The following is a 26,317-nucleotide window of genomic DNA, read 5'->3' as shown; positions in this document are numbered from 1 at the left end:
GCTGCTCTAAGGTGACTAAATCCCTGCATCAGGAGGTTGTCCAGATAAAGGCCAAAGGGATGACCCTTTCAGCCAAGGAAAAAGGGAAGCTGGCTGTTCTAAATATGTGATTTCTTAAATATTGCCAGTTTAAAAAAGCCAGGTTTCCATGCAAGGATTTTTTGCAAAAGAATATTTAGCACTTCAAAATTTATTGATGGAAATGCCATTTGTTAATAAAAATTTCTCAAGTATCGACACAATGTTTTTCCGTCTAACTTTAGCGCATAAATTCTATATCGATAGTTTAAATGTCACAAATGTTGTTTTTGTCAAGAAAAGGGGCTTTAACGCAAATAAATGTGGTGTCACATGACAGAATTAGCCTATAAGCAGCATCCGTATTCGTGGTGTTAAAGCACATTAAATCATATTCATATTATTAGATTGTATATAAAATTATTTTATATATGGTAAGAAAAAGACAAGCTACCTTTCAAATATACATATCTTAATTTGATGTTCCTTTTACGTTGCAAGTTAAAATGTATTCATTTTGTACAAAGAGTACAAAATTTTACATTAATTTGTTTTGGCTTGTTAGCTCATATTTATATTTCTGTTTTGTTCTCAGTTCTGTTCTACCGTTAAATGTAAAGGATTTGTTGTGGAGTGAGGGGAAGTAAAATAGCATGCTTTATCTATATGTTTGGCTGATTGTATTTTATTATTACAATGAACAGTGCTTACAATGTGCACCAGTGGTGCGGGAACAATCACTTACACAGGCCTATACATTTAAATAATAGCCTGTATAATAAAGTTTTGTTTCAGATGGATCAAGAACAGGCTACTAGCCTATGTAATTTGCATAACAGGAGAAATTATGAACGAAAACACCTAAAGGGCAACTTTTGTTTGCGATATATCAAAACTTATGCAAACATTATTTTTACAATTTTGCAAATTACTATAAATTAGTATTTTTTATGTCATCACGCAAGTTTTGTTTAATGCATATTCTCCTTGTCAATAACAAAACATCGCAAAAAAATGGATGGAAACTTAAACACTAATTCTTTTAAGTACCTCTAAAAGGTTGGTTGTCCATGTAAGACAAATGCGTGAGAAGACAGGATCATGCATAGACTTTGAATGAGGAATGGGTTCAACACTGCAGCTGGAATTGCTTGCCATTTCAGTGCTGAACAGTGTAAGGATCTGTCTCGGAGGTTTAAGAGAAATGAGACTGAAAGCACACTCTGCAGTGACCAATAGCCTATAATAACTTGGTTAGGATAAGTTCAAATAGGACTAAGCAGTGACCTTGAAATTTCAGAAACTGTAGAATGTTCTGTTTATCATTTTAATATTATTTATATCTTGTATGTTTACTATCATTGTTAAGCACTAGTCCACCAAGACTAATTCCTGATTCTGATTAGACACACAGTAGGCAAAAATAAGTATTCTGATTAATTAATTTTACTTATTGCTAATATTTCATTACAGTATAGAAAGTTTGGTGCCCAATTATTTTTTATGGCTCTTAAAAACATGAAATAGATTATTGCCCTTGTCTACTTTCTTCACGTTACAACCAGTGCTATTTTAGTATTATTTATCTACTATTATCATATTTATTAATATTTTTAATGAATATTAATTGAATTTATATTATTTTTAATAGCTTAAGTTTCAGTTAACAACAATGGTTACAACTGTAGTGTTTGGCCCTTTGTGCATTCTTGTAGTGTGATCAATCAGTTCCGTTGTGATGTTATGTTATAGAAGCGCAATGTTTAGTTATGTTTAGTTATATCTGACATGTATTGTACTGCTCAGGATTGGCTCAAAAAAACAACTGCGCCCAGATCAAAGTGCTGTGGACATATTACTATACTAACAGACTTTCTCTCTTCTTCTCTTTACCTCTGTTCTTTAACAGCTGACTGGCGTTAACAGCTACCGTATAAAGACCCATTAGAAAGGATGTAAATGAATGTGTTTCAAAGCAATACACACATGCATTACAGACAATTCTATCAGGGTGTCTGACGAATGACCTTGTTCCCCTCCTCTGCAATATCGCCCACAGCTCTCTTTAGTAATAGAGCCACCGAACACACCAGCCAGAGCTTTTGTTGATGGAAATATCAGGGTTCGGCTCTACTTAAACTTCTTTATCAGCACAATCTGTTTGCCATTTGCACAAGCGCTGAGGTCGAGACAACTGTGGCACGCAGCAGACACCGGTATTTAATGAATACACAGAGACAGTAAGGCAGATGGGAACATGACATGCTTGTCTCTCATAAGTTTGATAGGTGGGCTGAGAAGGTCAGTAACTCGCAAACAGCAACTTAGTCCGAAGCTCATAATTAGCTACTGGCTTTGGTGATCACCATGGAAACAGAATATTGCTATTCAGATAATGTGCAGCTTACCATTGCTTCTGGTCGGCATCACAGTTGCAGTAGTATTTGGAGTCGGTGCAGTTGCGATCAATGCCACATGCACATTTTTGAATGCCCGGCACTGAGCCGCCCCAGTAAAAGTGCTTCTCGTTACCACGGCCGACCCACCATGTGTAAGGTGTACCATCTGCAAACACATAAAAGACAGGGAAAGCACACAATTTATATTCATTCGGTATTAAATTTAACATTTTATTAAGTAAAATATTATGTTATTATGTTATATACTAATATTATATATAATAATATTACACTAATGAGAAGACTGTCTATCTATCTATCTATCCATCTATCTATCTATCTATCTTTCTGTCTATCTTTCTGTCCATCAGTCCATCAATGTAACATTCCATCCATCCATCCATCCATTGTTCCATTATCCATCCAAGCCTCCGTCCAATGTTCTGTCCATCCATCCATTGTTTTACCATTCTATACATCAATCCATCGTTATAACATTCCATCCATCCATCTTTCTACCATCCATTATTCCATCCATCCACCATTCTACCATTTTATCCATCATCCATCCATTCATTGTTCAATTATTCTAACATTCCATTCATCCATCCATCACCCAATCGTTTCATCATTTCATTGTTCCATCCAACCATCCATCCATTCAAGCAACATTCCATTCATCCATCATCTATCAACTGTTTTATCATTCCTTTGTTCCATCCACTGTTTAATCCATCTGTTCTTCTACCATTATATCCATCATCCATCCATCCATCCATCCAGTGTTTTAGTCTTTCAACCATCCATTCATCCATCCACCATTCCAACCATCCAACCATAAAATAAGTAAAATATTGTTAATATTATATATCAATATTATATATAATAATACGTTAAGTCTGTCTGTCTATCAGGCTATCTATCTATCTATCTATCTATCTATCTATCTATCTATCTATCTATCTATCTATCTGTCTATCCAACCATACATCATTCTACCATTCCATCCATCGTTCATCTATCCATCGTTCTACCATTCCATCATCCATCCATCCAGCATTCTATCATTCCATCCATCCACCATTCGAACCATCATTCAACGTTCTACCATTCCATCCATCCATCATTCTACCATTTCATTCATCATTTTAATCTTTCATCAATGCATACATCCATCCATTCATCGTTCTACCATTCCATCATCCATCCATCCATACATCCATCATTCTAACATTTCATCCATCCACCATTCCAACCATTCATCCAATGTTACATCCATCCATCCATCCACCATTCCAACCATTCATCCAATGTTACATCTATCCATCTATCCATCCATCATTCTAACATTCCATCCATCCACCATTCCAACCATCCATTCAACATTCCATCATCCATCCATCGTTCCATCATTCCACTGTTCATTCCATCTGTTCTTCAACCATTCTATCCATTATCCCTTCATTGATTCATCCATCCAGTTTTAATCTTTCATCCATTCATTCATCCATTCACCATTCCAACTGTCCATCCATCTATTGTTCTATTAATTCGTTGTTCCCATCCAACCATCCATCCATCATTTTAATCTTTCATCCATCCACCATTCCAATCATCCATCCATCTATCTTTCCATCAATTCGTTATTCCCAACCAACTATCCATCCAGCGCTCCATCCATCATTCCATCAAATCATTGTTCCCATCCATCCATCTATCCATCCATTCATCCATCCACCATTCCAACCATTAATCCAATGCTTCATCCATCCATCTGTCGTTCCATTATTTCATTGTTCCCCATCCATCCATCCATCAATTCCAAATGAATTCCAAGAAATCTTTGTCCATGGTTGACTCTTAACGTTAGTTAACAACTGCATGTAAAAGAGACTACAGATTATTTAAACATTTAAATAAGTAAATAAATAAACATTAACAATATTAACATCTTTATTTCCAGGATAACCAGCACAGAAATAAATCAGTTTAAATATAAACGTTTCTATTTCAAAGTTGAGAAAAAGAATGTAAACATGCTCAAGCAAGCCTTTTAAGTCAAAGACACTCGTGTTTAAATATATCTATTTTGTTTTTAAAAGTCTGCCATATACACAAATAACACACATCAAAAGTGCAACCATCCTTTTTGCAAATCTACCACATTTACATTACATATACATGTAAGATGCAGATGCTTTTATCCAAAGTGAAATTCAAAAACTTTAGAACTGCGAAGTTATTTTTTGAACCACTTCATGCATTCCATGGAAGTTAAACCCATGACCTTGCCACTGTTAGCGCCACGTTCTACTGTTTGAACACCACCACAGCTACAGAATCTACCACAGGACTGAATCTCTGAACAGCTGTTTGACGGCTGCTTATAACATGCAGACAACAGTAATTACAGTGCTTGAGATTTGAAGAGTACTTTACGGTCTAACCCACAGATACAAGTACTAATTCCCTCTGTGTGTAAAGACACAACATGCTCAAAAGGATTAACACTTGGCTCTTTGGGAGCATGCGTGGAGCTCTAGGGGCTGCTGGACTGCCATTCTCAAGCGCTGATGTGCGTGCAAATGCCCACATCTGCATGCACAGGAGGTGGCAAGACAATCCAAACACAGTGTAGAGAGCTGGCAAGTGCACTACAGGCATACATACACACAAGCTTGTAACTACAGCACACACACAAACACACGTATGCATGCGTACACCCACGTAGACAGAAGCCAAACCACACAAGCGCACACTGTCTCTCACGACAAAACAATACTTTCCCCAATTTACTTCATTAACCTGCAGAGAGATGGATTGCAGATGGATGCTGCAACTGTTTGTAAATCATTGGAACTTCACAATCATTGAGTTAAAACACAATTTCAACAGACGACACACTGTTGGCTGCTGTCATCATATATGCAAGAGCCTAATTACTTAAAACAAGCTTGATTCCACAAGGCAGCTCCAGGGGAAATACGTGTAAAATGTGCTGTGAGATAGAGCTCTGTGCAAATGCTCGTTGTATGACTATATCTCTGGCTTTACATTCTCTCTGGCAGAGTAAATCTCGTCAATGAAATTACTGATGAAAATCTTTGTTGAGAAAGGGTTCCGTATTACACAAAACAGAAAGAGACACATAATGAAATTTAAAGATACTGTTAATAAAAATATAAGGAGAAAAAGACATTAACAGTAAAGAACTGCTTCAGAAATTAGATGTATAAGAACAAATAAAAATAAAAAGCATTAAAAAAGCTCCAAAACAGGAAGTTAATAACTGTAACTTCTGAAAAATGTACTCAGATTTGCTTAATATGTACTAAATAATATTTGCTATTACTTTAGACTCATGTTGTATCTTGTTTATGCTGTTAAATATTTAATACTATGTTCAGAACATCTCATTAACAAAAATCTGGTCTTTTTGACAGTTTGACATCTTTTGACTAAGATATTTTTGTTGATGCATTTATGCAATTTCATTCTAAATTAATGTATATGACAAATTGGATATTTTTTTTTTAAATGCAATTACATGTAATTAAAATGTAAAATTTAAAAGACATTTATTGTAAGATAAAAAAATAAAAAATAAAATTAAATAAATAAAATAAAGAGTGTTAAACAGGCCCTTGAAACTTATTTTTGTTGACTAAAATTATGCCATTTCACTCTCAATTAAATAGCTTATTTTTTGTTTGCAACAATTATATTTTAGAAATATTAAAACAAATATAATTAAAAATGTCAATTTAAAGGACATTTATTTTAAGACAAAAACTGTGAAAAAAAATACAGATAATTACCAAAATAAATAGCTGACAAAGGATTTTTGGTCTTTAAAGGACGCATCACAATGATATTTAAATGTTTGATGATATTTAAATTCGAATTGTGGTAAAATAAAATAAAATAAAATAAAATAAAATAAAATAAAATAAAATAAAATTAAATAAAATTAAATAAAATTAAATTAAATTAAATAAAGCGACCCTTAAAAATGACTGAAAAATGACTAAATTGTGCAAGAACAATATATAAATAATAAATGTAAATATAATATATTCAGAATATGTTAAAAAATAATAACAACAATAACAAAAACAAATAAATAAAGAGCATTAAACAGGCCATTAAAACATATTTTTGTTGACTAAAAATTATGTAATTTCCCTCTAAATGAATATGTAATTGTTTGTTGGCACAAATTATATGCCATTTTATTCTAAATTAATGCATATGACAAACAGAAAATATTTTAAAATGTAACTAAATTTTAAAAGGACATTTATTGGAAGACAAAAAATGGTGAACAAAATACAGAAAAAAATTGGCTTTTGTAAAGCAAAAAATCATCATGATGATATTTAAACGATTCCAATTCAGTTGTACAAGAAAAAGATTAGATTAAGATAAAAAAAGATATATAATATATTCAGAATGTGTTAAAATAAACCATAAAATAATAACAAAAAAGTAATAAAATAAAGAGCGTTAATTTCACTCTAAATTAATATCTAATTTTTTGTTGTTCCAAATTAATTCATAGGATTTTTTTTTTTAAACGTAATTAAAATAGTTCATTTAAAGGACATTTATTGTGAGACAAAAAATGGTAAAAAAAAAAAAAAAAATTGCTGAAAAAATTGTTAAGAAAGTGTTTTGGTTTTTGTAAAGCAAAAAAAAGGAAACATCATCATGATATTTAACCAGTTCCAATTTAAACATACAAGAAAAAGATACACAATAAAGTAGACGGAATAAATTCATAATGTGTTATAGTAAAGTAATAACAAAAAACTTCTAAAATAAACTTTGTCAACTTATATTTGTTCACAAAAATGATAATTTCACTCTAAAATAGTATCTATTGCATAAAGAAATAATTTAAAACCTAGCCATTTTGGTACAGCAACAACAGAAAGTTATGAAAAAAAAAAACGTTTATGATAAATTTATGATACTGATTCACCCTCGTCTCCAGATATCAACGAAACAATCCCAAAATGAGCCAGACAGTCCCATCAGCTCAAAGACTTTCATCTCCACCACACTTAATTAGTAGCAAAGACTCCTGCTATTCCACAACAGAGCTGAGAATAAAGACCTGCACATTTCAGCCTCCGCCGACAGGGCTGACAGATACAGGAGGGACCCGCACATGGCGACTGCAGGCAGGAAGCCAACCTCCCTGAGTGACTGAAGACATGCCAAGCAGCAGCCAGACAGAGAGAACGAGTATAAACGACAAGAAAAATGAACAAACAACAGAAGAATAAAAAAAAAAAACCATCACTGTGGTGATGGACAGCCATTATGACAGATGGTGAGTGGTCTCTGACACGCACCGTACAGCTGGTACTCGTGAAATGCCGCTGAACCGGGAATGCTTGGACGGATGCAGGTGCATAAGAAACATAGCCAAAAGACACACGTGTGCTCGCCTCACCTGGCCTTCCGGGGGTCTGTGGTGATTTGCAGTATGAAGTCTACACCTCATTAAACTCCAAGGCCAATAGAGTTTGCTTCACCAGTGTTATCTGCATGGACTGCTTCCTGTTTCCCTCACCTCAGCTCACACCAGGCTCAATCAATCACTCCATTCACTCTTGGCTGGAAACACAGCCGCCGGGCCAGGCTAATTTAACAGGGAGATGGAGCTCTTTTTGTGCTCCTGCTGGGTTCTTAAACTGAGTTGATCATCCATTTGTAACCCAAACCCAATGATCGTTAAACAGGTGTAAACAAGATTGGCAACTCCGGACTTTCAGGAAAAGCTGCAAGCTCAATAACCATGAAGATTTCAATCCAATTAGAAAGGTTAAAGGTGACATCAGAAGCAAAATTCACTTGTAAGACATATACATGTGTCTTAGCAGTGTATGGACACAACCACCTTACAATGATAAAAATCCATTAACTTGTTTTTTTTTTTTAATACCCAAAAAACCTAAACACTCTCAATTATCAAGCCATTTTGATTTTCGGAGCAATATGATGTTATTCTGCTCAGGCCACGCCCATGGCTACTGACAGACTGTCCCATATTGGCATATTTCCACCCTCGGCTAGTTGTACGCTGTCTGCCATTTTCTCCATGCTCGCTCAGCTGTAGCGACAACAATGTCTCGTAAATAATGTGGGTGTTTTGTATTTGGATGTGAAAGTGAACATGAGTCCTTATTTTCTCCGGACATCAGAGCCATTGAGGACACAGTGGATTACTTTTGTTTTTGATGGTAAACTACACTGACCAAAATTATAAATGCAACACTTTTGTTTTTGAACCTATTTTTAATGAGCTGAACTTTTTGTATGTACACAAAAGGCCTATTTCTCTCAAATATTGTTCACAAATCTGTCTAAATCTGTGTTAGTGAGCACTTCTCCTTTGCCAAGATAATTCATCCACCTCACAGGTGTGGCATATCAAGATGCTGATTAGACAGCATGATTATTGCACAGGTGTGCCTTAGGCTGGCCACAATAAAAGGCCACTTTAAAATGTGCAGTTTTACTGTATTGGGGGGGTCTGAAAACAAGTCAGTATCTGGTGTGACCACCATTTGCCTCACGCAGTGCAACATATCTCCTTTGCATAGAGTTGATCAGGTTGTTGATTGTGGCCTGTGGAATGTTGGTCCACTCCTCTTCAATGGCTGTGCGAAGTTGCTGGATATTGGCTGGAACCGGAACATGATGTTGTATACGCCAGCGTATGGGTGACATGTCCGGTAAGTATGCTGGCCATGCAAGAACTGGGATGTTTTCAGCTTCCAGGAATTGTGTACAGATCCTTGCAACATGGGGGCATGCATAATCATGCTGCAACATGAGGTGATGGTCGTGGATAAATGGCACAACAATGGGCCTCAGGATCTCATCACAGTATCTCTGTGCATTCAAAATGCCATCAATAAACAGCACCTGTGTTCGTTGTCCATAACATACGCCTGCTCATACCATAACCCCACTGCTACCATGGGTCACTCAATCCACAACGTTGACATCAGCAAACCGCTCACCCACACAACGCCATACACGCTGTCTGCCATCTGCCCTGTACAGTGAAAACCAGGATTCCTCTGTGAAGAGAACACCTCTCCAAAATGCCAGATGCAATCGAATGTGAGCATTTGCCCACTCAAGTCAGTTACGACGACAAACTGCAGTCAGGTCGAGACCCCGATGAGAACGACAAGCATGCAGATGAGCTTCCCTGAGACGGTTTCTGACAGTCTGTGCAGAAATTCTTTAGTTATGCAAACCGATTGTTGCAGCAGCTGTCCGGGTGGATGGTCTCAGACGATCTTGGAGGTGAAAATACTGGATGTGGAGGTCCTGGGCTGATGTGGTTACACGTGGTCTGCAGTTGTGAGGCCGGTTGGATGTACTGCCAAATTCTCTGAAACGCCTTTGGAAACCGCTTATGGTACAGAAATGAAGATTCAATTCACGGGCAACAGCTCTGGTGGTCATTCCTGCAGTCAGCATACCAAATGCACGCTCCCTCAAAACTTGTGACATCTGTGGTATTGTGCTGTGTGTTAAAACTGCACAGTTTAGAGTGGCCTTTTATAACACAGATTTAGACAGATTTGTGAACAATATTTGAGAGAAATGGGCCTTTTGTTTACATAGAAAAAGTCTTAGATCTTTGAGTTGAGCTCATGAAAAATGGGGGCAAAAACAAAAGTGCTGCGTTTATCATTTTGGTCAGTTTAATACACAAAAAACAGAAGAGAGGGGCGGGGTGAGCAGAGCTCATTATAATTTTAAAAAGACATGCACCGAAATGGGTCGCTGTGAACAGAGCTGTTTTTGACAAGGTAAAAAGGGTGTTTTACATGACCACTAAAGAATTTTAATCAAAGTATGTTGCAGACATTTCATGAAGACCCTAAAGAATCATATCAACTTGTGGAAAATGAACACTGGATGTCACATTCTTGAAGCAAAGTGTTGCCTGAGTGATGATTAGCATTTGATTAGTTGATTGACATGAGCGTCTTACCTCAGACCTGCCTTACATCAGCTGTAACAGTCCCACCTCCACTATTTCGATGCCAGAGCAGGGATGTAAATTCCCTGTAATATCTCTGATTGAGCAATTGAGGTGTTGTGTTGCTGGATGTAATAATGAACATAGTGGTCATCATTTACTCCCGACATGTGTGTCACTGAAGATGCAGTGGATTACGTTTGTAAAGAGAATGCACCTCCCGATCTACATAAATGCGTCTATGTTTGCGCAAATCATTCGTGATCCAGCTTCACCTACAGCAGAAGTAAGTGTAAGAGTTTTTTTATGAATCTCTGCAATCACCTTTCCTAATAACGTGCTGGTTAGCAAGTTTAGCGGCTAAATGCGGCTAAAGTAAACAGGCTCGTCACTCCACAGAGAGAAGAGAGGGGCTGGGCGAGCAGAGCTCATTAACATTTAAAGCAACCTCAACAAGGTAAAAAGGGTGTTGTTTTACTCAACAATTGAGAATTTTTAACCAATGTATATTATGGACTTTTCAATAAAACCGTAAAGAATCACATCAACTTATGGAAAATAGGCATCCGATGACCCCTTTAAGGGGCTTTTGCACCGGGGGAACCTTTTCATAATTCCTGGGACTATTGGCGGAAGTTCCCACTTTTTGCGCTGGAACTAGGAACGTATTTAGTTCTAGGAACTCCGTTTGGGGGAACTAAATTAGCTCCTACTTCAGAGGAGGATCTAAAAGAGTTGTATAGAAACAACCAGTAATTGGTTGTCTAGGAACCACCCTGCTGGCTAGATCCCAGAACTAAGTTCCTAGAACTACCTGGTGCAAAGGCGTCTTTATTCGAACCATTTCTGGCTCTCATAAGAACCTTAGTGAAAAGTTCTTAAATGAAGAAGATTTTAAAAATCGAAAGAACCTTTTTTACAATAAAGATCCTTTTCTGTGTTTGATAGTTTCAATGGATGTTCAAGGTTCTTCATGGAATCATCAATGCCAATAAAGAACCTTTATTTTTAAGAGTGTTAATGCTGAAACTGACTTTCAGAAACCAACTAGAGAACCCTGAGAAAATATTTATCAGTTTAAAAAGTGTGACAACTAGTCCCAGCGCCCTCTGTATACAATATGGGTGTACAGTCTATGTTTGATATTCACCTTGATCAAACCCCAGTGTGAATATCCCATATCACTTCCTCGGTAACGATAAGCAAAGTTAATTTGATTTTAGTGGCAAATGAAAGCAAGGAAAAAGAAACCCACTACCAACAACAGCTGTTTAGGGAAAACACTAAAAGAATTGGTCTCGTTTACTAGATTCGTACTGTATTTGCATGCGTATGGCTCCCCAATGAGCCTGATGTGCCTCGAGAGCCATTTTATAAATGAAACTTCAAATTCTATTTCAACGCCATTTTCAACACTTTCCCTCTCTCTTTCTCTCTCTCTCCCCTCAAACAACAGAAACCTGGCAAGAATATTTCAATCCCTCCCAGAAAAAAATCGATCGGCGAGACACAAATCTCATTTCCATCGTATCTAGTTCTACTTGCCTGGGACCCACATTATGCCATCCCTTTCGAATTTGCAGCTCTCTGTCACTTCAAAGGACACATCCCTCCATCTTTATCAGTCCTGTCTCCTCTAAGGTCCCTTCGTGCCTCGTCCCATTTTATCTAAGTGATGTAAAAAAGGGTGACGTCTTTCTTCCACCCTTTCATGTGAGGAGGAAAGCCCAACTGCACATGTAAATGCTGGGATCTTGGCTCGACACATCAGGACCTTGAATGACAGCTTCATTTTCCTGTCAGGAGGATCACAGCGGCGAGAGCCAGCTCTTCAGAGCCAGAACGGCTGTTCACGTCGCTGTCCATCGCGAAACGCCTGTCTGACTTTCCCCGGGGAAAGTCTGACACGATAGCCAGAAAGAAGAGCTCATCAGACCAACCTAAATTGGGAGAGCACTGCTTTCCTCCTGGAAAAAAAAGGCAGCCCCCACATTGAAACCTGGCGCTGATCGAAAATTCATCTCATCATCAGTCTGGCTGAGGAGCTTCTCTCTGGAGGACATGGACGGCTCTTTTCACAAGTTGGGGAGATTACTGTTGCATAATGATTCGCTGACAGTACAACCCTCTGTGTAGAATGAACCCCAGTGGGAGCCTGGTATTGATCGACACTCTCTCTTTCCTTAAATAGAGAACGGCTTGATAAATGGGCCTTATCGAGCTTATCTGTTACGGTAGGTGTGAGGAGACGCACGCTGATGGATGCTTTTCAATGAAATATAGAGGAATTAGTAGAGCACAGACTGAAATGCTTGTCTCTCTGGTGACTAAATACGCACCAAACATAATCATAACAATCTGTGCAGGGTGATACCGATAAAAACCATCTTGAGATGGAGAAAGCTGTGGCCTAGTGGGTTTCACAAGTGTTCAGGTGGGAAACACAAGTTCAGATCTGTCCCACGTTTCATCACGATTCAATTCCTCACTCTAGATTCATGTTCAGAGAGAAAAAGCAATAAAAATAACAATGTGAACAGGTAAATTCTAACTAAAAACCAGCCTGTTGTTGTTTCAAACCTGTATGACTTTTCTTCTGTTAAAAGTAGGGCGCTATGATTTCCACGATTCGAAAAACGCAGATGGAATCACAGAATCAAGTCATAAAAATGAAATTTACTATAACACAGAATGTTATGGAATTTGCCAAATTTTGGATGAATAAATCAAAAGTAGGTCAGTACACTAAAATCAAAACGTGATATGGATTAGTGTCTGTGAATATTAAGCAGCAATATGAATCTTGCATGTTCTGTGTCTCTGTGTGAATGAATGCCGCAGATGCACAGTTTTGTTTACTAAGTACATACTGTGACGCTCATGCTCTTTTCAGCCTCTGCCGCCTAATATATGGGTAAATTAACACACAAACATAATATCTGGCTGCTCTAAGAGTCACTTTAGCATTTTAACATTTCTTTTGAGAAAAACTATCGTCATATCATATACAAACAGAAACTGCAAGGTCTTCACAGCAAGCTGTCAAAATAAAAGTTCTGTTTAACCTGAAGAAACTGTGACAGAAATACTTACTTAATGTAATGATAGTACTACTGCTAATAAAATGATTATTAAAACTGTATTTTTAAGAAAGATTTACAAGAAGAAAATATTTACCAGATTTTTTTACCAGAAAAAATTAAATACACACAGTATTTCTGAAGAATAAATAAATAAATAATAGAGCTGTCAAATGATTAATCGTGATTAATTGCATTCCAAAGTAAAAGTTTTTGTTTACATAAAACATATATAATGGACACATAAACATAATCTCTGGCTGCTCTAAGAGTCACTTCAGCATTTTAACTTTTCTTTTGAGAAAAACTATCATCATATCATATACAAACAGAAACTTCAAGGTCTTCACAGCAAGCCGTCTAAATAAAAGTTCTGTTTAACTTTAAGAAACTGTGACATAAATATATTACTTAATGTAATGATAGTACTACTGCTAATAAAATGATTATTTTTAACTGTATTTTTAGAAAGATTTACAAGAAGAAATTATTTACCAGATATACCAAATATTTACCAGATATATTTTATTTATTTTTTTTTACCAGAAAAATGTAAATACACACAGTATTTCTGAAAAATAAATAAATAAATAATAGAGCTGTCAAACGATTAATCGTGATTATATGTGCTTGTGTGTCTGTTCATGCTGTGTATATTTATTATGTATAATATAAATACACACATACAGTATGTATATTGAAAATATTTCCATGTATATTTATATTCATATAATTTATATTATATATAAATATTTAACATATGAAGAGAACATATTTTTCTTAAATATATACATTCATATTCATATATACATAATAAACATACACAGCAGTCACACGTATATTACATAAACAGAAACTTTTATTTTGGATGTGATTAATCGCGATTAATTGTTTGACGGCACTAATAAGTAAATAAATAAATAAAATAATAATACATTCATTTTATTTTTAATAACATTAATTATTAGAATTGCTTTTAATTATTAAAATGTAATGAAACCACTGAATTGGAATACAGAAAATTAATGGAAAACACATAATTTGGTAAAAATTAAACATTTAATAGGGCCTTGAAGTGTTTTTTTTCTTTTAATAAATTGCTGTTAAATTGTGTAAGCTTCTTGATTTCAATTCATTAGAAATGCTTTTTAAATAACGTTTTTAATTTAATCATTAAAACAGAGTTCAGAAAAATTCAATGGAAAAAAATGAAATCCAGGAAAAATAAACAAGACACACGGAATTTGGACAAAAATAAAACACAATTCATAGGACCCTAGTATAGTCAATGGACTCTTTTCACATTTCCAGTTGTTATAGTTGGGTACATTTCTATGGTGTTGAATAGAAACTACAACGAATATAATTTTTGCAGCCAAACAAAAAAATCCACAACAGCATTTCTATGACATTCAAAAAGAGTATAAAAAACCCCCCAAAATTAGATTGATTATGCTGGGGAAAAGGAGCAAGATTGAAGAGCCACAGGGTTAACTAGTTTTCTGTAATTTAATGCATTTTTTTTTTTAAATGAAAGTATACAAAAATGCTAGATTTATGATGGTAATACCTGTGAAAACGTGTCATCACAGTCTATTGACCCCAATGATTTTATTGTATGGACAATTAAAAGATTTTACAAAATACCTCTTTTCCACCAAAAAAGAGAAAGTAATACAGGTTTGGCTACCTATATTTTAGGTATACTTTAAATAATATTGTTCTTTAAATGCAAAATATTTAAAGATCATGCAATCAATAGTGTCAATAAAACATATTTTAGGTTTAATATTAAGAAATTTCAAGTTATATATATATATATATATCAGTTATCAGTTAGCATGCCATTTGCTATCTTTTGTAAGACTTTAATATCGCAATGTTTTTCCCAGATATTCCTCAGTCTCCCCTGTTTGTTCCTAGCCTGCCTTGAGGTATTTCTCTCCCTTCTCACTTTTATCACAGGAGTGAGATGCTGTTCTGTCAGACAAAACTCCCTTAACAATATCTCTATTGATCCACCTGGCAATCTGACGCCGTTTCTATTTGACTTCGTCCGGTTTTAAATCGAGACCGGAGAGTGATTTACACTCTAGCAGTTTGCACTAGCCAAGCCTCTCTCACTTCTCAGTCTAAAGGAGGTAATTGGACATCCAGAGACAGGTAATGCAGAAGATATGGCATCATTAGCTTCCTTGTTTCCCTCCAGATAACACAAAATATCCAGCCATCTCCAGTAGTCATTAAAAAATCCTCCGGGCTGATATGGCAGGCAAGAGATAACAGGCCAGAACATGCTTCATGACTGCCAAGCAGGGGTGAGAAGGGTCACTGGTCCAAACTCCACAATCATGTGCGGTGTGAATTTGCCAGGGTTTAGAGAGGTGAAGATATGGTGCTCAGCATGGATTTATGGGAACTATGAGAACTTTATAAAAGAAATTCTGTTCTATAATAAATTTACTATTCTGCAATGAATTTTCAGCAGCCATTTCTCTGGTCTTCAGTGTTGCATGACCAGACATCATTCTAATTTGCTGATTTAAACTGATTTATTCAGGAACAAATACGTTACTGTCTTTATGAGTGGATCTTTGACTCATTAATTTAAATGATTGGTTCAAAAACACTCATTTATGCAGTAACAAAATAGGTGACTATCTTTCACAAACAAAAGAAGTAACTTTCTTTATGAACAAGTCAATGAATCATGCATTTAAAATAATCGTTCAAAATACTGATTCATTTAGGAAGGAAGAAAATTACTGTTTTTATGAAAAAAATCAATGAATCATTCTTTCAACAGATTCATTCAAAAATACTGATTAATTCAGTATGAAACAAGTGACTGTTTGTATAAGTCAATGAATCATTAATTTAACAAATCAATTAAAAAACTGATTTATTCAGTAACAAAAACAAGTGTCTTTATGAGTGAATCTTTGACTCATTAATTCAACCAATTGGTTCAAAAACACAGATTCATGCAGCAACAAAATAAGTGACTGTCTTTTACAAACAAAAGAAGTAACTTTCTTTATGAACAAGTCAACGAATCAATCCTTCAACAGATTCCTTCAAAAACACTGATTCATTCAGGAATTAAACAAGTGACTGTTTGTATGAGTGAGTCAATGAATCATTCAACAGATCAATAAAAAAAAATATTTATTCAGAAACGAAAAGGAGTAACTGTCTTTTTGAGTAAATCATTGACTCACTGATTCAACCGATTGGTTCAAAAACACAGATTCATTAAAGAACAAAATAGGTGAGTATGTCTTTAAGAATGATTCAACGAATCATGCATTTAACATAATCGTTCAAAAACACTAATTTACTCAGGAACAAAGAAAGTGACTGTCTTATGAAGAAGTCAATGAATCATTCCTTCAACAGATTCATTCAAAAACACTGATTCGGTCAGGAACGAAGAAAGTGACTGTCTTTATGAAGTCAAAGAATCATTTCTTCAAAAGATTCATTCAAAAACACTGATTCATTCAGGAACGAAGAAAGTGACTGTCTTTATGAAGAAGTCAGTGAATCATTCCTTCAGCAGATTCATTCAAAAATACTGATTCATTCAGGATTGGAACAAGTGGCTTTGTATGAGTGAGGCAATGAATCATTTATTTAACAAAACAATAAAAAGAACTGATTTATTCAGGAACAAAAACTGTCTTTATGAGTGAATCACTGACTAATTTATTCAGTGGACAGGCTGATTCATTCAGGAACAAAATAGGTCACCTTCTTTTATTCTTCCAGTCTTCAGTGTCACATGATTTTTCAGAAATCAATCTAATATGCTGATTTGGTCCTGAAGAAACATTTCTTATTATTATCGTTAAAACAGCTGTGCATTTAATTGAAATAGTGTAACAACATAAAGTAACAAATTACAAAAATACGGTGAATTTTTACCAGCTTACTGCATCCTTGCTAAATAAAATTATTAATTTCTTTCAAAATAAAAAAATAAAAAAATAAAAAATATATATCTTACTGTAACTTTTGGGTTCAGGAGAGTAATTCACTTTTAAATAATAAATATTGAAATGGTTTATGATTCACTTTCTGCTTTGATCATCAAGGTTATGAAATGCAGCAAATCAAATGTATGGATTTTCATGTTTTAAGATGAAACATTTAGGTCTTGGGCAAGAGTAGAAAATAAAATCTCTACATGCAAAACAAACACAGAGATATTTCAAAACAAACCAACCTTCAAAACAAGAGCCAGATTTGAACATCCAACCACATACAAATCAATGCACTTACTTTATTTTGTAGTGCTGCGCCCCAAGGCCTAGTAAAGACATGACATCCATCACAGAAATGCCTAATAATATTTGTAAATGAGAATACAGTGAAGCTCATCTTGTTCGGAATTAATAGTCTTCTTCTGAAAGGTATCATAAAATTTAACAGTTTTCCTTGAATTATTGAAGATTCAGAGGATTTAAGGTGAAAGCTTCTTTGCAGCAACGATATAAAGCTGATATAAATACCTCCAGCACTGCATTGAAGGGTTTTAGAATTCCATTAGTGCTTTACACCCTTTAGCCAAGGGAATAAGTTTCTGTCTGACTCTCCGCTGCTAGAAAATTGGCATCACAGGTGCAAAGTATAATACGACTGAATTACACAGCACTGAGGAAGGGCATGATCGCAGGAGATCAAAGGTCACCAAAAAAATAATAACAGATGAAAATAAAAGATTATTTTCTAAAATGCCACGTCTATGGGTGTTTGGGCATTGAAAAGTTTGAAAAAGCTCTGGCATTTACTCTTCGAAGCCCATCCTATTGTTTTATTTCGCTTTGAATAACTTCCTTTCACATGTATTTCTCATTTTTTACTTAATGACTCCCCATAGAAATTCATCTTGCAGTCTTACTGGCCTTGAGACAGGTATGCCACACCGATTTATATTCTCTTATACGTATTCCAAGTCCAGTGATCCAGTTCTGTTTCAGCTCAATAGCCAAGCCCTCATGCATATCTGAATAATTACACTGTCCCTTCAGTTGGCTGGCAAAATAAAATGTTGAGCTGGAATGTTGTCGTAAATGAAAACAACGAACATTTATAAAATGAAAATTAATTGTGCCTCAGTAATTGCCTTTTTCACCTGAAAAGGACACAACAAATTTTCTCTCAGGCTTCATTATAATTTGCAGCTGAGTGTGAGTACGTCATGACAGAATCATCATTCTTTGGACAGGCTGCCTCTCTTGACGCATAAGTGCATCAAAATCACTGATTGGACGGATTGTTATTGCAGGTCATCTCAATCAGCTCTGCTGTGTTGAATGCTAATGACAGGGTAACATGAAGAGAGAGAAATTGCTGGGCAGATTACATGGTGAGATTGCCCCAGTTTGAATGAATCTTTCGATAGTAGAGGTTTAAAGCGATAGTTCACTTAAAAAAGAAAATTCTGTCATCATTTACTCATCCGTGTGTCATTCCGAACCTTACAGTTCATTCTTCTGTGGAGTATAAATGATGACATTTAGCATCTTTATCTGGAATATATTCGTAATATACTACGTAAAACTACTTCTAAATAGACTGCCAGTCTATACATTAGAGGTAGGTATTTTTAAATGAGTGTCTTTGAATCACTGAATCATTCCTTTAACAGATTTGTTTGAAAACACAGTCATGAAATAAGGTTGTATTTATGAGTGAGTCAATGAATCATTCATTCAACAGATCAATAAAAAACTGATTTATTCAGGAACAAAAATAAGTGACTGTCTTTATGAGTGAATCATTGACTCAACGATTTATTCAACCGATTAGATCAAAAGCAGATTCATTCAGAAACAAAATAGGTCTTTATGAATGAGCCAACGAATCATCCACTCAGCATACACTGTAAAAAATAAAAAAAAACACAATTTGTTGAGTCAGCTTAAAATAATTTGTTACCCTGCTGCCTTAAATTTTAAGTTCAGTCAACTAAAATAAGTTTAGTCAACTTGAAATGTTAAGTTGTGCTAAGTAGTTAGTATCTAACTTAGATTTTTTAGACTTAACAGATGGGTAAGTAACCCAGCTGCCTTAAAATTTTAAGTTGATTCAACTCAAATATCTAAGCTGTCACTTAGTATAATTTAACATTTCAAGCTGAATAAACTTTTTTTTGAGTTGACTGAACTTAAAATTTTAAGGCAGCCAGGTTACAAATTATTTTAAGTTGACTCAACAAATTATTTTTTACAGTGTAGTCGTTCAAAAACACTAATTCATTTACTAATTCTTTATGAGTGAGTCAATGAATCATTCACTCAACAGATCAATTAAAAAAAAAAAGATTTAATTAGGAATGAAAAGAAGTGGCTGTCTTTATGAGTGAATCATTGACTCATTTATTTAACTGATTAGTTAAAAAAACAAAATTATTTAGGAACGAAATAGGTGACTGTCTTGACTGATCAGTCAATGAATCAGTTATTCAACATAATCGTTCAAAAGCACTGATTCAATCAGGAATGAAACAAGATACTGTTTATATGAATGAGCGAATGAATCATTCATTCAACAGATTCATTTAGAAACTGCTTCATTCAGGAAGGAAACAAGTTACTGTTTGTATGAGTCAGTCAATGAATCATTCATTCGACAGATTAATTTAAAAACACTGATTCATTCAGGAATGAAATAAGCGACTTTCTATGAGTGAGTCAATCATTCATTTCACAGATTTATTTAAAAAGACTGATTCATTTAAGAATGAAACAAGTAACTTTGTATGAGTGTGTCAATGAATCATTCATTCGACAGATTAATTTAAATACACTGATTCATTCAGGAATGAATCACGTTACTGTTTGTATGAGTGAGTCAATGAACCATTAATTTGACAGATTAATAAAAAAAAAAAAAAATTCAGGAACGAAAACAAGTGACTGTTTTAATGAGCACATCATTGACTCATTTATTCAACCAATTAGTTCAAATGCACTGATTAATTCAGGAACAAAATAAGTGTCTTTTACAAACAAAATAAGCTAAAATGAAACTGTCTTTATGAACGAGTCAACGAATCATCTATTCAACATAATCGCTCAAAAACACTGATTCATTTAAGATCTAAGAAAGTGACTTTCTGTATGAAGAAGCCAATGAATCATTCCTTCAACAGATTTTCAAAAACTCTGATTCATTCAGAAGAAGTTACTTCTTGTATGAGTGAGTCAATGAATCATTCATTCAACAAACGAATAAAAAAAACTGATTTATTCAGGAGCGAAAACAAGTGGAAGATGAGAGAGGACCAGGCCTGGACTTTATTTTGTGTTTTATGTGCGGCAGTCGTCCGTGGGGGGACACACAGATTTATTCAGGAACGAAACAGATAATTAATAATGAATAGATAAGTCTGCTGTGACTTTCTTTGGAACTATTTTCATTGGTGAGTTACTTCAGTAAAAGAGAATAATAAAAGCACCAAGCACTATACAACTTTGATGCCAAAACCTCATGACTTAATTTTCAAAGAACGTTTTGGTTTGCTGCTCATTTCAGAATATTTGAATATTTCAACCACTTTTAAATAATTATATGGTGCTTTTTTGTCCTTTTTGTACCTCGAAAGCCTCTGTTCACAACTTTACTTGAATGGAAAAAGACACCATGTATCTTTTTGTTCCACGGGAAGAAGAAAGTCAAAGGTTTGGACAGACATGAGGGTGAGAAAATGTTTTTAGGTGAACTTCAGTCAACGGGGAAAGAAAAAACAACAGGCACAGGCCAAGTCAGCGAAACCACACTACAATACGTTTACGATAGAGGAAAAGAGACCTCAGATTCAGTGTTTTTGCTATTTTTGCAACAAATCCCAGGGAAGCTCAAGAACATCACACATCTAAGGAAGATTCTTGATTTGTTGAACAATTACTAAGGCCCCAGAGCAAGAGCAGTGATGAGGTCAGACAAAAAGCAAATTATTTTTACACATTATTTTGTGTTATAAGTACAATCATAGATGGTTCAATACCACCCATGGAAACACCCACACTTTAAGACTCATGGAGGCTTTCTAGTTAACAAAAGGTTATTTATAATGGGAAAAAAGATTCTTCAAATTATTAAAATATTTTTCACACTAAGAAAAAATGACTCTTCTAAGAAGTGATAATAGAAAGGATTATGGGGGAACCCAAAACGCTTTGTCTATTGCGTTGCTAACTTTTATTCATAAGGATGTAAAACCTCAATAACTGAAACAAGCTCCAAAACTCGACAAACGTAAGTTCAACTCAAACGTAAGTTCAACTCAAACGACAACAGATTTGCCCCAAAAAGCCCTTTCTCATAAAAACACTACACTCAGATCATCCTTTCTCATGAACCAGAGGTTTGTTTTATAGGAAGACAGATTGGATTCCTTAAAACTTTAAGACTTTGTCAAGTGTTTCATATGGATGTGGGATGCAGCATCACTGGGAATCAGTCAGATTGGATGCAGCATTGATAAATCGCTCTCTGGCTGTCAAACACTCCAGTCAGATGACAACCGTGCTAGAAACCCACCATCTCTGAGCCATCAGAAATTAAAAAGCCTCTCTAGTGTGCCTTCCATAGGCCAGACCTGAGCGTGCAAGCAAACCAATCAACACAAAGCAGATTCCTAGAGGATAAAGGCTGAGTGAACCAAGCGAAACCTGTCAGCACGTTGTCCTCTCCTGACCAAAACTCTTCTCCCTCCTGGACTCTGAAATGTAGTTTGCCCTTGGTCAAAAAGAAGCCTGCCTGAAGAAGAAAGCAGGACGATGGTAGACTATGGTTTGGGATTGGCGTAGACCGCAGTGAACTCTGGTAGCTTTCTCTGCAAATCAATAATTCAAACAGAATCGTCCAGAAAACGAGTGAGAGATGTGGGGGAAAAAAGAAGGTAAGAGATTCAACTCCTTTTTCTTCACATTTTTTCATGAACTCAGTACAACAAATAAACAAACAGGAAGAGGCAGGTCAGATAGTGTCTTCTGAAAACATCACTTGAAAGATCTTCATACCAGTACAATGGACGTCACAACCCACTTTGTAGGTTCTAAAAAAGAGGACATCACTGCCCAAAGGGCCACAGCAGGTCCCAGAAACATTTCTTTGGGTTTAAACAACATGACTGAGAGAAACAGTGTTGTTATAGCCAACTAAAACTAAACTAAAAATGTTTAAAATAAATAAATAAAGTTTAAGTACTGAATTAACAAAACTACAGCTTAAAAGTTAAAATTAAAATAAATAATTAAAAGAATGAACATAAAATTGCATACAAAAATGTGAACTAAATTTACATAAAAAAAAACACATACAAAATACAAAAAGTAAAAGCTAATTCAATATATTAATAAATACTAAAATAGTATATAAATATATTATAATAATACACATTTATGTACATAAAAATAATTATCAAAAGTGGTAAAATATGTAATGCCATTGAAATGTTATTTTTGGATCAAATCTACTTATTTGGCACTTAATTTTTCACTGGAAAACCTTACAGGTTTGAATATTCATATTTGGTCTTGCTGTAATTTGTGATGCGAAACACATTGAATACTTAGTAAAACATCCAATGTAATATTCAGATTATTCTCTATTGTTTTCAAATTCCCTTTGTTACCTGTCGGTTTTGATCAGAAACAATGAAGGGAAATACTGAAAAACAGCAGAGACTTCCTGTTCCCAGAGCAGAAATTAATTCTTTAATGACTTCACAATCATGAAATAAGGTAATGTAAGGGGGCTGCATCCCTTCCGAAATAAGTCAAGCATTACTATCACCATCAGTAACAAGCTGTCCTCATTAGTGTTCAGTTTTTCTTATGCTGTTATGATACTTCATAATTAGTAAAAATGGTGTACATTTCATCTCACTGCGTACATGAGTATTAAACAATTCACTAGACGCCACTGCTGAGCAATTTTTTGAGCTGAATTTATTCCTAAAATACAGAATGTAATTGTTTTACAACATGTAAATGTAAAATACATTATTGTAGTAAATATTATTACTTGAAACTTAAAATAACTGTTTTCTAATGTAATATATCTTAAAATGTAATTTATTCCAGTGATGCAAAGCTGAATTTTTAGTATCATTACTCCAGTTTTTAGTGTCATGTGATCCTTCATAAATCACTCTGACATGCTGATTTGCTGCTCAGATTATTATTTTTTTTTATTATCGCTTTTGAAAACAGTTGTTCAATTATTTTATTTTTTTTTAAATAATACATTGTTTTAGTTTAATTAATTGTTTTAGCTGGTGGAAATACTAGTGTTCTAATAATTTTGGCCACCACTGTACAGTAATTGTCTTTACGGTCACTTTTGATCAAAAATAATTTCTTAAAATAAAAAAAGAAACCATTACTGTTTGCAGACTTTTCACTTCGTAAAATGAAGTGTCACCAACACAGTGGTTCGTTTTCACACTCATCCAGTCAGTGAGAGCTTTTTTGAGACCCTGAGAAAATGTTGCCGACAACTTCACCAAAGTAACTTCAGGTAAAGTTTCTTGTGGTATCGATTACCCAGAGCTTTTTGAGAGAGTCTTTTAGTGAAGCCAGAAGGTCAAGAGAACACTTTTATGACCTAAAGTCATTCTCAACAGGCACTAACACCTCAATGAATCATGCAAAGCTTCTTCATTACTGGTCTCACAGGGGTGCTGAAATAACCCTTTACAAAGTCCTCGACCTACTCAACCCCCCAGAGAGAGCGAAATCGAGTTTTCAGGAAAGAACTCCAGAGATCACATGAAAATGCCTTCACACTTTATGAAAAACAAAGCATATTAACAAATAGAATAAATTAATTTGTGGAGGCAACCAAAATTTATTACTTCCTGCACTGGTTAAAGGGATATTACCCCAAAATGAATGTTCTGTCATCACTTCCTCACCCACTTTGTTCAAAACCTGTATGACTTACATTCGTCTGTACTATACTACAAGAGTGTTTACTAGTTGTTTTAACAATGAACAATATGCTATCAAGCATAAAAAAGCATAAATTCTTATAAAAATGTAAGTAAATGATGACATTTTAAAGGGATAGCTCATCAAAAAATACAAATTCTGTCATTAATTCACCCTTAACTCATTCTTTTATCTCCTGAATGCAAATTAAGATATTTTTCAGGGCTCCAGACTAACATTTGAGAACAGTGGCACCAGTGCCACTAAGTTCTACAGATAGTGGCGCCAGGAGCAGATTTGGTAGCGCTAGGGGGTAGTGTGTGGAAGTATTAAAAATATAGATAATTTAATCACAAAACTACTATTGTTTTGCATTAATAAGTGCAGTTACTAATAATACTGCATGCTCATTTCTTGTTTATTGTGTTTATGCAGATTTGTCAGTAAAGCACTAAGCTTATTTGGGAAGCATACAAAATTTATTTTTATTAACAACAGTAACATGCAAAATCTAATTTTAATATAGAAAATGTATATATTCTACTCTTATTAAATGTACCATAATTTTTCTATAGTATTATATGGAACTGACCAGAAACTTCAGAGATTACACGTGATTTAGTCGTAAACTGAAAAGTTTGTGTTTTTCAAGGCACTTTTTTTACTTCATACACACACAAAAAAGCGTAAAACTCTGACAAAATCTGATTTCTTGGTGATTTGATATTTTATAGTAGTGATTTTACAATTTCAAAATATATGTGCTCCTCTACTGCAATTCACTGGTTATAATAGTGATTGATGCATAAGTGTTTGTTTACCACAAAGTACATTTTGGTTATCCCATTAAAAATAACATTAAAGAGAAGACTTCCGGGTCAATGATGGAGTAAGATGAGGGTTTTGTAGCTCTGCTAACTTTCAATCAAATGTCAATAAAACAAGACAACACAAAGCTCATTAGTGCTCTCAAATCCTTGATAGTGTTGCAAACGTTCAACATTGGTTGCAATTTGATTGTGTAGAAATGCTGCCGAAGAAAGATGTTGCTGAGGGAGAAAGTTCGGCCGAGACCGTGGGCGCGCTGGAAGACGAGGCAAGCTCAACAGCAAATGACCCGTTGCTGCTTGCAATTGAATCTCTCTGAGTGGAGCTGGGCAAGGTTAAAACTGATATTAAAGAAAGTTTGAAAGGAGAGATAGCTATGTGTCATTATAGATAAAGCTAACCTTTGACGGTTGCTCCATTCAGATTTTCAGAGACTATCCTTCGGCTGTGGTCAAACGTTGGGCGGACTTTGCCAGAGTAAGACAGATCCTTTGGGATAAACCCAGTGTGAAATTTGGGATTCTGTATCCAGCAAAGCTGCGGATGACATATAGTGAGGGAGAGAAACTTTTCACCGACGCGAACGAAGCATGGAAATTTCCAGTCAAACAGTTTGGGACAGATAAGTAAATGCGGAATAATAATTCCGAGGCGTTAAGCCTGTTGTTTCATTGAAGTCTCTGTTATTTAGCGGACTTACTGTTGGACTTACTGTTGAAGTAAAATGTGGAGGTTAGCTTTTCTTTTCTGTTTGTTTTTTATTATAGCTTTTTATTGCATTCTACTTTGTGTGTAATTACAAGTGACTGTCTGTTAAAATTTCAAATAATAGGGGTCATCGGATACCCATTTTCCACATGTTGATAAGATTCTTTATAATTCAATGAAAGGCTATAATAAAAAAATTACCTTGCCAAAATCAGCTCTGCAAAAATCATCCTGTTCTGGTTGAGGTTGCTTTAAATGTTAATGATCTCTGCTCACCCCGCCCCTCTCTTCTCGCTGTGGAGTGACGAGCCTGTTTACTTTAGC

The 26,317-nt window shown here is 35.0% G+C and overlaps 1 protein-coding gene across 1 annotated transcript in view; it reads right to left on the bottom strand.

Moving 5' to 3' along the window:
• The window catches only part of cntnap2a (contactin associated protein 2a), a 488,873-nt gene that overhangs the window by 111,280 nt on the left and 351,276 nt on the right, over positions 1–26,317 (bottom strand). Inside the window, exon 14 of the mRNA XM_051098409.1 lies at positions 2,427–2,583. Within this exon, the coding sequence (XP_050954366.1) occupies positions 2,427–2,583 (157 nt within the window). The remainder of the gene's footprint in view (positions 1–2,426; positions 2,584–26,317) is intronic.

The sequence above is a fragment of the Labeo rohita genome, chromosome 24 (assembly GCF_022985175.1).
Source record: "Labeo rohita strain BAU-BD-2019 chromosome 24, IGBB_LRoh.1.0, whole genome shotgun sequence".
NCBI lineage: Eukaryota > Metazoa > Chordata > Actinopteri > Cypriniformes > Cyprinidae > Labeo > Labeo rohita.
Note: the sequence above shows the minus strand (reverse complement) of the source record. Positions and strands in the feature narration are given on the sequence as shown.